Below are 16151 nucleotides of genomic sequence, written 5' to 3'. Positions count from 1 at the left end.
TGGGGGGGGGGGGGTGAGTCTCTGGGGCCTGATTGGTGCGGAAAAGGAATCCCAAGTCCTCCAATCATCTTTTACCCCTTCAAAGCCCCTTGGCCAAATCATTACCAGAGTGGTGAGGAAAGGGAATCCCAAAGTCCTTCAATCATCTTCTGCCCTTTCCAAACCCCTGCGCCAGGTCACTGCCAGCTAGCCCATCACACTTGTACCACGAAGTTGTCCACAACACTCTCCAAAATCTTAATTGCTTGTGCACTGCTGTACTGCCCTCTCAGCAGATGTCAGGGTGATTGAAGTCCCTCCATAAGAACCAGAGCCTGTGATCGGGAAACTTCCACAAGCTGTTGGAAGAAAGCTTTATCCACATCATTCTCCTGCTCTGGTGGTCTATGCCTGCACCCACCACAACATCACCATTGTTGCTCTCCCCTCTTTACCTAACCCAGAGACTTTCAACAGGCCTCCTTCCAGTTTCATACTGGAGTTCTGAGCAATCATACGGCTCTTTTACATAAAGTGCAACTCCTCCTCCCCTTCTTCCCTGCCTGTCCTTCCTTAACAGTTTATACCCATGCATGACAGCATTCAAATCATGCAAGCTATCTCACAATGTCTTTGTTATTCCAATCACAACACAGCTCCATGACTGCGAGGATTTCCAGTTCCTGTTGCTTGTTTCTCAGGCTCTGTGTATTTGTGTACAGACACCTAAGGTAACTAGCCAGTTGCCCTACTTCCTCAGGAAGAATGAGAATGCCTCCCCTGTTGCCCCCTCCTGCTTGTGCTACCTCCAGATCATCCACTTCCCCACTTACCTCAGGACTTTGTTCTCCATCTCCCAGTGAACACAGTTTAAAGTACTCCTCACTAGATTAGCGAACCTGTCTGCAAAGATACTCTTCCCTCTCTTTATCAGATGGATCCCAACTCTTCCTTGCAATCCTTCTTGAAATAACAACCCATGCTTGAAGAAGCCAAAGCCCTGCTAGTGACACCATCTGAGCAGCCATACATTGATTTGCAGAATGCATCCACTCCTGCCCAGTCCCCCCCAGCAGTATCATTGGAGCTGCGTGGGGTAGTAGTCAGAGGGCCAGATGAGTCTCAGTAATCCCTCCATGACATCTTCGGTCCAGGCTCCAATGACATGGAAGGATGTCAGGGGCAATCAGCAGACCTCCCAAGACAATGGGTTAGGCCGACAGATGGATGCCTCCATCCCCCAGAGAAGGGAGTCTCCAACCATCACCACTCATCACTTCCTGTTGGTGGCAGTGGTCTGGATCCTCCCAACCTTGGGGAAGCCTGGCCTGATGTGGCCTGTTCCACCAATGGAATAAGCTCCTCCTCCTCTGTTACTAGGGCTCCATATCTGTTCTTCAGGCAAACTACTGCAGGTGGAAATGAAGGCTTCTGCTTGCTGATGGATATCATAAGCTTCCAGCTTCCACTTTCTATGTTCTCTTCCTTTTCTAGTGCTGCCTCTGGCAGTCCTACAGGTCTCTTTCAGCATCAAATCAATGAAGTCCTCAGGGAAGAGAATGCTTCAGAGTCTCGCCACCTCCTCCTGTAGCTCTCTTGCCTGCTCCCTGTGGGACACGACCAGGAGACACCACTCATATTTCAGGCACTCCCCCATCTGGCTGTCACTGGAAGGAGCCTGCAAGCCGTAGTCTCCACAATGCCAAACCAGGTCCTGGGAGGAAGCCTTGATGGTGAGTGGCCCTGCCTGGATGGACACCTCACAGGTGCAAGCAGAGGAAGAGTTGGCAGTGATAGTGGCTCTGGCATTGTGATGTGCTCCCGCCACTTCTCCAGGTCTCTCTTCCTGCTCTGCTCCCCCACCCGCTTTCCCCAGCAAACTCCCATGTAAGGTGGTCTGTTGTCTGCTCTTTGATCCCAAAAGGTTCCCTTTCCCTGTTTCTTTTCACCAAGCTTATAATGAAGAAAACTATAAGCAAACTCCCTAGTGAACTCCCCCTCATTCAGGACTCTATTTAAGCAAGGGGCTTAAGTATTGGTCTAACTCCTGAGTTTAGCTTCTTATATGTAGGTTAGCAACTCTTAATTAAAGAAAGAACTTACCTTAAAGGCTCCCCTTCAAAGAGAGGGGGTTGGCAAGCAGTTCTGCGAATTGTTTGCAAACCGCCCTGTTTGCTTGCCATAGAAAGACTTTGTTGGTTTGAATCATAAAGCAGTCTGGCTAGTCCCTGTTGCATTACTTGGAGCTCAGTTCTAATGTTACTTTAGATCAGTGGTGCCCAACACTTCTAGGTTGCTGACTGGATTAGTAGTGTGGAGTTAGTCTATGGACCAGATGGATTAGTAGTGTGGGGTTAGTCTGTGGACTGGATCCTGTACATGGGATTGTTCCACGGGCCCTGTCTACCACTGGGTCAACATGTAGGTGCACTCTGGTGTGATTTGCCAGCCCCTGCCTAGATTGGTTCTACTGCTTCAACTGTAGTAACCACTCTGCATGCCCTGCATTGGATTTGCTGCCCCAGTCCTGACCCACTTGCCCGGGATTGAGCCACAGCCTATGCATGCTAGATCAGGCCTGCTACTTTAGCCCCATGCACTGGCCTGATCTGGGGTATAGGGCCAGTCATCTTGCCACAGGGCTGAGTGAGCAGCAGCAGCATGAATTGCCAAGGCTCTCCTGCTGTCATATTTCTGGACCTGTGGGGAACCCCATGGGTCAGATGACACAGCTCTGTGGACCAGATCTGGCCCACTGGTGAGAGGTTGAGTACCAATGGTTTAGAGGCACGTTCAATAATAATTATATAATAATTATTATCTTCAATAATAATTATATTATAATTTTCTGTAGTGAAAGGATTACAACAAATTATATAGAAGGCTCTCATTTTTTGTCTATGGGGGTATTTGGGTCTAATTTGCATCAAAGTGGGTCATACTACCTTCTCAGTGTTAAATGATATTCTGTAGCCACATCCACACAGCCAGTGGGCTCTTATTCCAGAAGAGATCTTTGCTTCCATGGTTTGCTTTGCTTTGTCAGGGTTTTTCTCCATATAAAATGCTCAGATTGTGGGTGGGGGGTGGGGAATGCATATCGCATGCTGCTTTGTTCTATTACTTGACCACCTCCATTGTGGAGTACAGAGGCAACTAAAATCCTAGCCCTTGGGTTGAAGCAGAGAAATTCCCATGATTACTCTCCTTCCACCCTAGCATTTTTCTTTTTATTACCAGCAGGTTTAATTTTCAAACTGTTACTAAAAATAATGAACGGGAGAGCACTCTGCACTATCAGGTTGATCTTCACAAATACACATCAGCTTGTTAAGATGCTTTCTTTTTTTACATCCTGTTGTTGAAGGGCTTCAGCTGGCAACCAGGTTATTAAGCAGATTTTCTAGTGGCTTTGGCAGTAACAGTGTTACCAGAGGTATAAGAATTTTCATATCTGATCCCTAGATGATGTATAATTAAATAATTGGAAAAGAAGCCAAGCTGTATGAAAATTCATGAAGACCCAAAGAATGCTTGCATTTGAAAAAATAACTTCCTATTTTATTATTTTTTCCATCTTCAGGTGGCATTGTCTTTGTCACCCTTGCTGCATGTGGTTCCACTCAGGTATCTACATACAACTCTGTTTCTAAAGGGACTAGTGATGCAGGTGTTGTCCATTTAAATCTTGAGAGCTGATGGGTTACATAATAAAATATTTGCTATTTAAGACAATATGATCATGTATTAAAGATGACAAAAATCAAGTTATCTTTACATATTCTTCAATATAATAATTTTGAGGTTCAGGTACTCCCATTTTCAACTTTGGCAACACTAGGCAGTAATTCAAATGTACTAGATATCCATTGAGGAAAAATACAGACCAAATACTTTTGGGGCAACATTTTTGGATCAATTTCACCAAGTGTTGTGCTATTTCTTGGCTTCTGAAACAAGGGTTGATTGATGGAAAAGGACTGTGCTGTAGGCCTGGGATGACCAAGAACAGCTGCAGAATTTCAGCATGTCAACTCCCTTTCCTTTGGAAATTTGTGCAGATTTTGGCTGAGCTCTGTAACAGCTTCTCTCCAATGTGGTAATTCTCTTGTGGCCATCAGCAAGACCATTTTGGTGGGGATATAAAGGACAGTAACTGTTGAGCTGGGTACATGTAGCACTATTAAGAAGGGACTATCATTACATGGTGTACTGGTAACACCTGCCAGGCATGCCTCAGGGGTGGCTTAAGTGCCATCTGTGGCCTCCAGGCACTTGGTTACCAAAGACACTGATAGATCTAGAAGGGGTAGGCCCGTGTTTTCCTGGGACTTTTGGGCATCCTCCCAACTGTTTTAATTCAAAACAACATCAAAGGTGTGGCAGGAAAAGAAAGGAAAGACCTAAGAGTCAGAGAGGCAGGAACCACCAGGCCATCAGGGGCATCACAGCTATCCCTGGGACCTTGGCCTGCTACACATGGTATAAAACAGGGGCGACGCATAGAGGGTGCACATGAGTGCACATGCACCCCCTGAGCATGGTAGTGCACCCCCTACAAAAAGGTGCTGCTGACACTGTCGGCAGTGCTGGCAGGTGGTCACCATTTGCCACCCTGCTGCCAACACAGCCAGCTGCATCTGTGGATGGTCCGTGATTCCCTCTGGATGGTGGTTGTGGGTGGTTGCTGACCCTTGGTGTCAGCTGGGGGCACACGCTGTTCCTGGTATAAAAACAGCTGATCCCCCATATATAGCTTTCACTAATTGCTAGGTGACAGTCAGTGGAACATACACTCTTTTTCTTTGCTCTTGTCTCATACAGGCTTCAGAGCTCCTAAATAGAAAAGAATATTTTTCCATATTGCTACAAGGCCTAGTGACCTTCGCATCAAGTTTACCAATATTTAGTGAGGAATGTTACTAGGAATGTTCATGCTGCTTGGATCTTTAGGAACTCACATCCTATTCTTTCACAAGGAAGAGGTGGATTACATCCTACAGTCTCCACTATGAACATTAATGGTGTTGAAATTCATCCTTTTATTTGGGACAATTCTACTTATCCTGTAATACACTAGCTGATAAGCCTTTCACTGAATGCTTGGGTGACTTGAGTCACAGAAAAGTACTGTTAGTGTTTAACTACTGCCCAAACACCTGCAGGATGAGAATTTAATATATATCTTTGTGACAGGAGTATCACTATCGGAGCCTTTCCGGGGTGGCTCCACCCTCCTGTAATGGGCCAACCGCCTGCTTACTCGCCTGCCACGCCTTGATCTTACTTGATTAGAAGATGGTTGTAATCAGCAGGAGGCTGCCCATTCTTCCGCGCCCCAGTGACAGGGGGCACTACCTATGGCTCCTTTTCCTCCCCTACACTGCAGCCCAAGCCTCGCAGATGGAGTTGATGTGGTTTGACCTGGGCCCTGTTATGTTCTGGCCCTCCTCTCTCTCACCCTGGGGCTCCTCGCTGCCCCCTGTCTCTCACCCTGGGGTTAGGGCCACTGCACCCTACAAATGCTGCACCCTCTCAGATGCCAGGAACCCCCACGTTACTGGGGAGTCCCTATGAGGCCTCCTCCAACCCCAACAGCTTCACCCGGTCCTCTGGTCAGAACAGTAAACATAAAGCCCCTGGGCTACAACATAAAAACTAGACTGTCCAGTCAAACAAAATCTATTCCCTACTAGAAAGTGAGGGAGCAGGGGGGAAGGAGGGCTCCCCAACCCCAGCAGTGACCGGGGGATGCTCTCACTGCCAGAGTCTTCCCCTCTGTTTGTCCGAGCTGAGTCCCTACTCCCACGGCTGCTGGAGAGGGACTGCCCTCCTAGCCTCCTACCTGGGCTTAAGAAGGGATAAGCCCTGCCCCTTCCTGTCAGCTGGTTTTATCAGTTGCCCTGGCAACCAGCACCTGTGCAGCCTCGGTGACTGGCAGCTGAGCCTCCCCCTTTCTGCCACTAGGGGTCTCCCCAGAGCAGTCTCCACTCTCAGGTGCAGGGCACCTGAGTGCACTGTGACAATCTTGAATATGACATATTGAATAGCAAAGATCACTATTTCATTAACAAGCTTGAAAATTATCAAGTCTTATATTTCTTGAATTAAATCTGTGCCCTGTGTGAGGCATAAAAGAAAGCTTAAATTGAAGGTTATGAGGCAAAGGTTCAGAGACTTCCAGGGCTCTTACAGAGTCTGTGCCCTTTGTAAGAACCAAGGATTTATTAGGGTGATATCTTTTATTGGATCAACAATGTAGCCCAACTACGTAGTTGGTTCAAAAAACAAAAACAAAAAAGGTATCACCCTAATAAATCCTTGCTTCTTGCACAATTTCTGGACCATCGTGGCTACAACATCATTCTTGCGCTGCCTTTTATATTTTGCAATAAGCAGTCTTAGTTATTATAACAATTTCAAGTTGATTTGCAAATAGCTATACAGTGTGGCTTTTGGATGTAGCTACCCTAAGCCAGCTGTCTACATTCTCATTGACTCAGCTTTCTCACAGGCTCCTGACCCACTGAGACTAGAATCACAACAGCTGACAATGATTTCTACAGTATGTTAACTCTAAACATTTTTGCTTACAGATCAGTCTCCTCCAAATTTTAATTTCATATAACAGGAGCATATTCAAGTATAGATCTAGGTTTTTATATATTATAAATGGCAGAAGCTACAGAGAAGTTATTCTTTTGAAGTTCTGGTTAATAAAACAGACCGTTGTACATGATAAGAGATTTTTTTTTAACAAAGTGATGGAAAATGGAATTAAAAATGGAGATGAAAATAAAAGCACTCTTTTGAAAAAAACAAGTATTAATTTGGGGTCAGCTTAGTAAAAGCACTCGTCTGAATGAACCCCAAATAATACTTGCAGAATGAAAAACTGTAGTAACTTGGTAGTCAAAACCTGGAAACATATACTTAAGGGAAAAAAGTACTTTTTATAACTAGAGGGTGGGGGAAGGAAGGGGAAACAGATACAAAACTAGTTTTTTATATATATAAAAACGTTATATATATATTTTTTAAAGGTACCATAGTCTCCTAGGACAGTAACACCTCTGAATGGTAAGTTTGTAATCGCCTATAGTGCTGCCTGGAATTCCTTCAAGGACATTTTGACTTTTACCAGAGAGATTTCAGCAGTTGCTTATGAAGAAAACAATTTTGTAATGCCTTCTGGAGGAGTCAAAACATTGTGAAACCAATTATAAACAAGGCAGAGGCCAAGAATGAAACTATGAAATAACATACATAAACTGTACACACCGATAAATAAAAGTAATTGTAATAGTTTAAAAGATTTTAACAGAAGATTTTTAGATATGCATTTCGTGTTCATTGCTGCTGCTGGGTTTTTCTACTTAAACAATGCTGAAGGAGTTATCAGAAAAAGAAACAAAGACAGAATGGAAGATATTCTGAACAGATCTGGAAACAAAACAGGATGGAAAAAGGTGTATATAGGAGTCTGTGCTGCTATGCAGAACTTACACGTGGTGTAAGCAGTAGTAACAGGGCAGGCAGTGAGGGAGGCATTAAGGGGCAGACAGCCATTCCTAGGGTGTGCAGGGCCCGGGCCATATCAGCCTGCGTGGAGCCAGGGGTGGTGGGCCGTTGGAGCGGGGGGTAGGGAGGCGTGGCGAGCAGCCAGTGCAGAGCTGGCGGCACGTGGTGGCCACAGCGGACCCCATACAGCACTGTCCATGGGTCCCCCCAGAGCGTGGGGCCTAGGTGGTCACCCCAATTTGTGCCCCCCCAGGACGGCCCCAGAGACAAGTGATAGGGGGAGCAATGGGGCACAGGCAGGGTTAGTGGCAGGAAGCCGGTAGTGTGGAGGTGGTAGGGAGGCAGGAAGAAGTGATGGAGGGATGATGGAGGGGGACAGGCAGTTTGTCCCCTGCTACCTTTCCTGTCACATACCCTGCCTTGTGCCTGCTTCCCATCTCCCCCCCAGAGCTTCTGCCTTGTGCCTGCCATCCCCCTCCCCCCACCTATTACCCTTGCTCCACACTAGTAGGTTTCATCTCCACTCCAGCCTGGGACATGGAACACAGCCCCTGCTTGGCCCTGTAACACCAGTGCAAAGCCAGCAACACTGCTCCAGAGCTGGGCTGGGGCTGTGCTTTGTGCCGGAGGTGGCACTAGAAATGGAGCCTGCCAGCAAGGCTAAGGTGGGGAGGGAAAGAAGGGGGATGGGCAGAGGGAAGGGGCTGGGTTCTGAGGCCATGGAGTGGGAGGGCAGAAGCAGTGCAGGAAAGGGATGGAGGAAAGCAAGGAGAGGCAGTGGGTGCTGAAGTGGTAGAGAAGAAGCAGGCCCTGATCTGCAGTTGGGGCTGGAGCTGAAGCAGCTGCCTACTCCACACCACCTTGTACTTGACTTGCAAGACAAGTATTTCCCCCTCTTCCCCCCATGTTAAAGGGGGAAAAAAGCTCAGTTTGGAATCAGGTAAATAAGGAATACTGCAATAGCAACTAAGAACCCTAGTCAAGGACTAGAATCCCTTTTTGCTAAACACTGTAAAAAAAGGCAGAACAAAAAAGAACTTAGAAGACAGGCTGGATGAATAGATATAAATAGATGGAAAACAAGAAAAGCAATGAGACAGTAAAGTCAGCGTGATAGACTTACCAGTGACCTCATCTTTATCTGTGTTTAGGAAAGAGGGTGTAAATAGAACATAACAGTTAAGCTGTGTTGAGGCACACAACTTATTTTAAGACCACATACCAAGGTTACAATGCATTCTTTAGTTGCCTACCTTATACAGAAATTAAAGACTACTTTTGTGGGATATTAGGCATTTAATGTGGAGCAAAGTGATTATATTGTATTCTGCTAACTATAAAATTAAAAATCTAATTTAAAAAGAGATGAAACTCAAAATGAATTATGAACTTCTATCACAGTTCTCCAAGTTCTGCAACTATATTCTGAACGCAATCCAAACTATAGCATAAATCACAGAAGGTCTTAACTATACACTGAGAAAAGCAGGCCGGCAGACAGCCTTTGGAGCCTGTATGCAGCCCTCCTGAACTCATGCACAGAGGTCCATTCATATGGCCATTGGTCTTAGTATTGCTAATTGCAATACTTTCTTCCTGAGGAGGAAATAAATTTGGCCTACTTGCTTAGGGCACACCTAACACCTGCAGTTAGGCCATGTAAAGGACTTGGGAGCAGCCTGGGATCAGGAAAAGTACTAGTCGTTTGAGGCTGCTAGTGAGAGAGTGAGAACAGACATGGTCTCAGTGCATTAGCCAGGGCCAACAAGGAAGGTCTGCAGCAGTCAAGAACTGAACCCAGATTTCCCAAATCCAAGTCCACCTTGTGCCTTAACCAAAGGGATTATCTTGTGCCCCTCTTTAAAAGAAAAGAATCCAGTCCATCCTAGCCATATTGCTCCCTGCTTTAAACCTGGTCCTGCTTTAAATCCTGTCTTAAACAGGAGTAGTTAAAAAAAAAACACACAAACAACTCATTGTCTCTCAACCTTTATAAATTCAAGGCACAAACTCAACTTTTGTGAGTTGAATAGCACTACATTTAAAAAATGAATTGATTTATTGTAGTGCTTGCCTCTTTGCAGGGGTCCCAGGCAGTGGGGATAGAGGAGTGGCCAGGCAGGGACTAGTTTGAGCCTGTGTTAATCTCCTTGCACCTCATGAAACTCTTTAAAGGAGCTAGTGGATACAAAGATGCTGGTTGAGAAGCCCATTTTATCCGAACTGCTAATAAGCTGCTAATCACTTGGTTTTATCATTCAAAATCTCTCCAAGTTAAAAATCAATTTGGACATGATTTTTTAAAAACTTTTGAATAGTGAAAGATCTAGAAAAGACTACACTATTTTTCTTCTTGGCAGTTGTCAGAGTTAAGAGTACAGATTTTTTTCCAGAGTAATACTGCATTAAACATTTAAAAGGCTATTAGTGAAAGCAAAAATGTTGAAGGCAGTTACATATTAAACTAGTGTGCTATTTAGTAAGAGGCAAGGATTTTTTGTTACAGATCTTCTACTGAGCCAGCTATATAGTTGGGATCATTGTTAGACAAGTTTTTAGGCACTAGCTGCCCTTTCTGAGGAAAATTTCTGAGGAAACCTGAAAGCTAGTCCAACATCTCTCCAACTATAAAGCTGGTCCAGTAAACAAACAAAAAAATAACAAAAATCCTTGCTTATCATATATTTCCTGGACCATCACAGCTATAACAACACTCCAACCTGTTCGATCTTGAATAGATTCATAGATGTTAGGGTTGGAAGGGACTTCAACAGATCATTAAGTCCAACCCCCTGCATAGGCAGGAAAATGTGCTGGGTTCAGAGGACCCCAGCCAGATTCCTATCTAACCTCCTCCTGAAGACCTCCAGGGTAGAGGAGAGCACCACCTCCCTTGGGAGCCCATTCCAGATCTTGGCCACTCTAACTGTGAAGAAGTTCCTCCTAATGTCCAGTCTAAATCTGCTCTCTGCTTGCTTATGGCCATTATTTTTTGTAACCCCAGGGGTGCCTTGGTGAGTAGAGCCTCACCAATTCCCTTCTGCGCCCCCATGATGAATTTGTAGGCAGCCACAAGGTCACCTCTCAACCTTCTCTTGTGGAGGCTGAAGAGGTCCAGGTGCCCTAGTTTTTCCTCGTAGGGCTTGGCCTGCAAGCCCTTAACCATACGAGTGGCCCTTCTCTGGACCTCTTCCAAGTTATCCACATCCCTCTTAAAGTGTGGTGCCCAAAACTGGACACAGTATTCCAACTGAGGTCTGTCCAGCACCCGATGGAGGGGAAGTATCACCTCCTTGGTTCTGTTTGTCATGCATCTGCTGATGCACGATAAAGTGCAGTTAGCTTTGCTGATGACTTTGTCACACTGACGACTCATGTTCATCTTGGAGTCCACTAGGACTCCGAGATCCCTTTCCGCTTCCGTGCTGCCGAGCAGGTCATTTCCTAGGCAGTAGGTGTGCTGGACATTTTTCCTCCCTAGGTGCAGCACTTTGCATTTCTCCTTGTTAAATCACATTCTATTGTTTTCTGCCCATTTGTCCAACCTGTCCAGGTCTGCCTGTAGTTGTTCCCTGCCCTCTGGTGTGTCCACTTCTCCCCACAGTTTTGTATCATCCACAAACTTGGACAGAGTATGCTTCACTCCCTCGTCCAAGTCACTGATGAAGACATTGAAGAGTATCGGTCCAAGGACCAAGCCCTGCGGGACCCCACTGCCCATGTCTTTCCAGGTTGATACCGACCTGTCCACCACCACTCTCTGGGCACGACGCTCTAGCCAATTTGCCACCCACTGGACTGTGTAATCATCCAAGTCACAGCCTCTTAATTTGTTCACCAGTATGGGGTGGGATACCATATCAAAGGCCTTCCTGAAGTCTAAGTAAATGATATCTACCTCTACTCCTGTGTCCAGGTGTTTGGTAACCTGGTCATAAAAAGAGACTGGATTAGTCAGGCATGATATACCTGCTACGAACCCGTGCTGGTTTCTCCTCAGCATAGTTTTTCCTGCTGGGCTCTCACTATATGAGCCTCAATAATCTTTTCAAAGACTTTACCAAGGATGGAGGTGAGACTGACTGGCCTGTAGTTGCTTGGATCCTTCTTCCTCCCCTTCTTGAAAATAGGGATCACACTGGCCCTTTTCCAGTCCTCCGGGACCTGGCCCATGCACAACAAGTGCTCAACTATTCTTGCCAGTGGCTGTGCAATGACATCAGTCAGTGCCTTCAGTACCCTTGGATGGAGCTCATCCGGGCCTGCTGACTTAAACACATCCAGTTCTTCCAAGTGACTCTGCACTATCTCAGGGTCAATAAATTAAGTTTGTGTTACAATCATACATGAGACTTATCTTATGACATCAACTGAGAGCCAGATTATGAAGTTATTTATTCACAACACTGAGCACCCCCTCAGGCAAAAAAGAAACTATTTACTGACCTGAGTAACTATTTATAACTGGAAGAACAGCAAATACCTTTATATTATACCTGTGTACAACACACTACATCAATTTTTGATAGAAATTATCAGCATTTGAATAAATCACCTTGACAGATAAGTTTTTATGTTACCACACAAACCTGCACTGATCGAATTAAACTGGTGCAGATGGAAGTGACAATTTTTGCCCAATCTGGCCACACAAAGCAGTTTATAGCAGTGACCAAACACAAGTGCATGGCCACAGGCATCTTAAAAAATGGCTGATCAAGTGAAAATCTGACCCCTCATTGCATGAGGTATCAGATAAAGACATTTTAAAATGTAGTGTCTTTTGTAACTTGTGTCTGTAGAGCTCCCAGTCTGTCACAGTTTTCAGAATGGGAGGGGGAAAGGGAGCGGAGAGAGTTCACTCTGCGGGGTTTTCAGCCCCCCCGGATGGTGGAGGGTTGTATTGGAGCCCCTCCCCATCCTGAGGGGCTCTAACTATCTTCAGCTGTCTCAAAACTAACTTTATATAAATGTGGATGTGGGGGAAGGAGGGCAGGAATGCCTACGTAGCTTTTTCAAGATGCTACAACCTGCTAGTTCAGGCTCCTTCCTGTGAGGGGGCAGATGAAATTCTCCAACTTCCTGAGTGAATACCTTAGTTTAGTCAGCAGTCTGTTATTCAGGAAGTGGGCACCCACCTCTCCCAGTATATTCTTAGGCCCCTGCTACACATTACATATATTAAGCAATTAACTGGTTAATCATGCAATTTAGAGTAGCCACACATGCAAAGTAGTTATCACAATAAAAATGACTATTCAGTTATGAAAAGAGACAATCAACTACAAAGTTACTGTTTGAAAATGAGTAACAACTCTATAGCTGGTTTCTATCTTGTTTAATTTGGACCAAGTGAAAGTGACTGTTGATGCTTGATTTTGCCCTGAACTCAATGTTGCTGGCAGGGCTTAGGCATACTCTGAGCTGCCTAAAGGATAAAGTCCCTCTGAGGACTTGGAAATCATAGAAATAGAAATTAAGGGTTGAAACGGACCTCGACTTGGTGAATCTTAGACACTTACCCATCACCCATCTGGCTCACAGGAGTTAGGTGCCCAGGGGCTCAAACTTGACTGCTTCTAGGCATGCTCAGACTTCCAAGTATAGCCATTTAGGACAGGGGTGGGCAAAATGGGCAATCTGGCTAGGAGCCGGACTCCATTTCCCAGTAGCCCCTGCCTGGCTTGAGCTGGTTTCCATGGAGACCCCAAACACAGCTGCATGGAAAGCTCAGGTTGGGGTTGCCAAGGAGACCAGCGGCAGCCACACTGGCAGAGCAAGGCAGGGGGCTGCTCCAGAGCTGCTGGGAACTTGCGATGGGGGCAGTTTGCTCCGGAGATGGGGCAGAGCTGCAATCTGTAGCCTGCATGCTCTGGGCAGGGGTGAGCAAACAGGGGCTGTGGCTCTGCCTTGGCTCCTTGCAGAAATGACAGCCTGATCTGGAGCAGGGGCAGAGCTATGATCCTCTGCTTGCGTGCCCCTACCCACAGAGTGCAGGCTACAGATCGCAGTTCTGCCCTGGCTCCTGAGCAAGCTGCCCCCATCGCAAGTTCCCAGCAGCTCTGGAGAAGTCCCCCCGATGCCCTGTTCTGCTGCACACACTGCCAGCACAGCTGCAACTGGTCTCCATGGCAACCTCACCCCGAGCTTTTCCGTGGAGGTGCTGCTGGGGGTCTCATGGAGACCAGCCCAAGCCATGCAGGCAGGGGCAGCTGGGAAATGGAGTCCACGGCCAAATGCATCTGGCCCATGGGCTGGACTTTGCCCATCCCTGATTTAGGAACTTTATCCAAAACAGAGGCACAGATATGTTTTCAGTTGCTGGAAAAGGGCTAAAATTCATCCGGATCACTCTTTGGAACCCCTAGTAGAGTATTTCTGGAACCAACAATTTTCTTTTCTTTCTCTTTTTTTTTTTGGAGGGGAGAGTCTCTGCACAATATAGTATATGACAATAAGTATTTTGTCTTGCTACAACATTCAGACATGTACGTATTGACAAAAGGCATGAGGAGTACTTGACCCCCAGACGATACTGTTAGGACCCTTCCCCAAAGGTGTAGTCACCTCAAAACTGCAGCCATATAATATTGCAACCTCAGAACAGAACTTACCTCTAAGTTTGATTTCATCCTTTCTTCCATTGCAAGTCAAAGCCACAATATTTAAGGTTGAAATTAAAGTAGGATGTGGCATACAGCATAGTAGTAAAATACATTCCAGATCAACTGAAATGCTAGTTTTATTCCCAAAAAAATTCCTCCTGGAACTTTGACTTTAATATTGTTTGCAATATACTGTAGCTATTGGTATACACCTCGTGATTAAAAACCCCCAACATTTAATTAGTATGAGATGTGGCAAGAGCACAGAATGGAGACTCTACTAATACTACATATACAAGAAAAAGGGCCAGAATAAGATCTTAAAAGTCAATGGGTTTCATATGTGTGGAGAATGAGGACATAGTTTCCTCCCTACAGATGTACCTCTGACTTACCTTCTGTATTTATTTTTTGTTTTGTATTTTAATTCTAGGTTAAGAAAATAGGTTAACAGGCATTTCGTGGAAAGAGGAAAAAAGACACCTTAAAAAATGGATCCACCACTAAAACTGTAGAACACCGATAGCAACTTGTTTTAATAAGTATTTATTGCCATCTAGTGGAAATCTAGTACACTGCTACAGCACCTCTTACCTCCGCCTCCCGACCTGCAACTTTTTCGTAATCAAATTGAATACCGAAGCGTTTGCATTCAGACACGCAGCAGAGCTTTCTTGTTCCAGAAGTCAATTGGGAAAACGCGCCTGTTTTCATCTCCGTCACAAGCAGAGCCCTCCCCACACGCGAAGCGTTTTGTGACGTATTTCTGCAGAATGTAACCGATTTCAGATACCGCACAATCTCGTTCATACGTCACGGGCATGATCCCTCCGGCCCTACCAGCAGGGATCCGGGTTTCCCTGTTTCCCACCGGAGAAACAGAGAAAAACGCACGTGTCCCCTTTTACCCGAGAAAAACGCAGATTTCTCTTTTTAAACAGAGAAACATATGGATTTTGGGGGGAGCAGGAGCAGGGTAATCAGGGGTGCCATGTGCATGTATATGCACGTGGTCACCAGGCAGCCTGGAGAGCAGATAAGTTGGGGGGGGTGAAGGGGGACCTCTTTAGGGAGGGAGGGAGAGAGGGAGTTGGGCAGGGTTGGGGCTGCCGCCCAGCTGGGCGGTGCGCGGGGCCTGGGACGGGATGCATGACCACAGGGCCCACAGCGGGGCGTTGCCTCGGCAACCGCAGCTCGCCCCGCCCCGCCTCGCCCCGCCCGGCCCGGCCGCCCTCACCTGCCGCCGCCAGGTCCCCGCGGCGCGGCGCCTGCAGCCGCACGTTTACCAGCCGCGCAGCGTCCCCGGTTCCCATGGAGACCGAGCTAGCCCTGCTCGCCTTTGATTGGACCCAGCCTGCCTCATCCACCCAATAGGAACGAACGTGAGAAACGTCCCCTCCCCCCAACCACTGCCGTAGAGGCGGCCGTTGGAGAACTACCGTTCCCAGAAGGCTCCGCGGCGGCCCGGCGGCCGGGGCCTGAGCGACATGAGGGTTGTGCGCGCGGGCTGGGGGCGTTTGGGGGCCGCGGTGTGGACGTGGGCCTTGGCGGTGGCCCCGCGCGGGCGCCTGGCGGTGCGGCTGCCCGGCCCCGTCCGTGTGCGGCCGCTCGACCCGCTGCGGCCGCCGGGCGCGGAGCGCGTGCTGGTGAGGGCGCGGGGCGGCGGCCTCCGCGTGCGCTACGACGAGGCGCAGCAGGAGGTGGCCATCGCCGCCGGGGGCGGTGGCGCCGTGGACGTGACAGCGCCCGCCTGCTTCGGTGCGTACGGGACCCGGGCGGGCAGCGCGAGCCCCGTGCTCGCGAGGTGTGTGGGGAAGAGGGGGTCCGTGGCAGGGCTCAGTCAGGGAGCACACTTCCCTCAAGGCAGCGGTTCCCAGTCTGTCGTACGCGTGCGAACACATTTATTATAATTATTTAATTTTTCATGACAAAAACGTGCTGGTGGTACTTAAGGTCGCACCACTGTGCGCAAGCTGTCGGACGTTGGGAGCCACTGCCGTAAGGAGAGGGCGCCAATCTGCACTTCGCTGCTAGGTTGCTGTCCTC

At 47.2% G+C, this 16151-nt stretch overlaps 2 protein-coding genes across 2 annotated transcripts in view; one reads left to right on the top strand and one right to left on the bottom strand.

The window, feature by feature from the left end:
* The window catches only part of CCDC146 (coiled-coil domain containing 146), a 140665-nt gene extending 125268 nt beyond the window's left edge, over nt 1-15397 (bottom strand). Inside the window, exon 1 of the mRNA XM_019543608.1 lies at nt 15343-15397. The gene's annotated coding sequence lies outside the window, so the exon portion shown is untranslated. The remainder of the gene's footprint in view (nt 1-15342) is intronic.
* A 195-nt stretch (nt 15398-15592) lies between these two features.
* Nucleotides 15593-16151, top strand: part of FAM185A (family with sequence similarity 185 member A) — a 74259-nt gene continuing 73700 nt past the window's right edge. The window contains exon 1 of the mRNA XM_019543971.1: nt 15593-15863. Within this exon, the coding sequence (XP_019399516.1) occupies nt 15593-15863 (271 nt within the window). The remainder of the gene's footprint in view (nt 15864-16151) is intronic.

The sequence above is a fragment of the Crocodylus porosus genome, unplaced genomic scaffold (genome assembly GCF_001723895.1).
Source record: "Crocodylus porosus isolate Cpor-Errol unplaced genomic scaffold, CroPor_comp1, whole genome shotgun sequence".
Taxonomy (NCBI): Eukaryota; Metazoa; Chordata; order Crocodylia; family Crocodylidae; genus Crocodylus; species Crocodylus porosus.
Note: the sequence above shows the minus strand (reverse complement) of the source record. Positions and strands in the feature narration are given on the sequence as shown.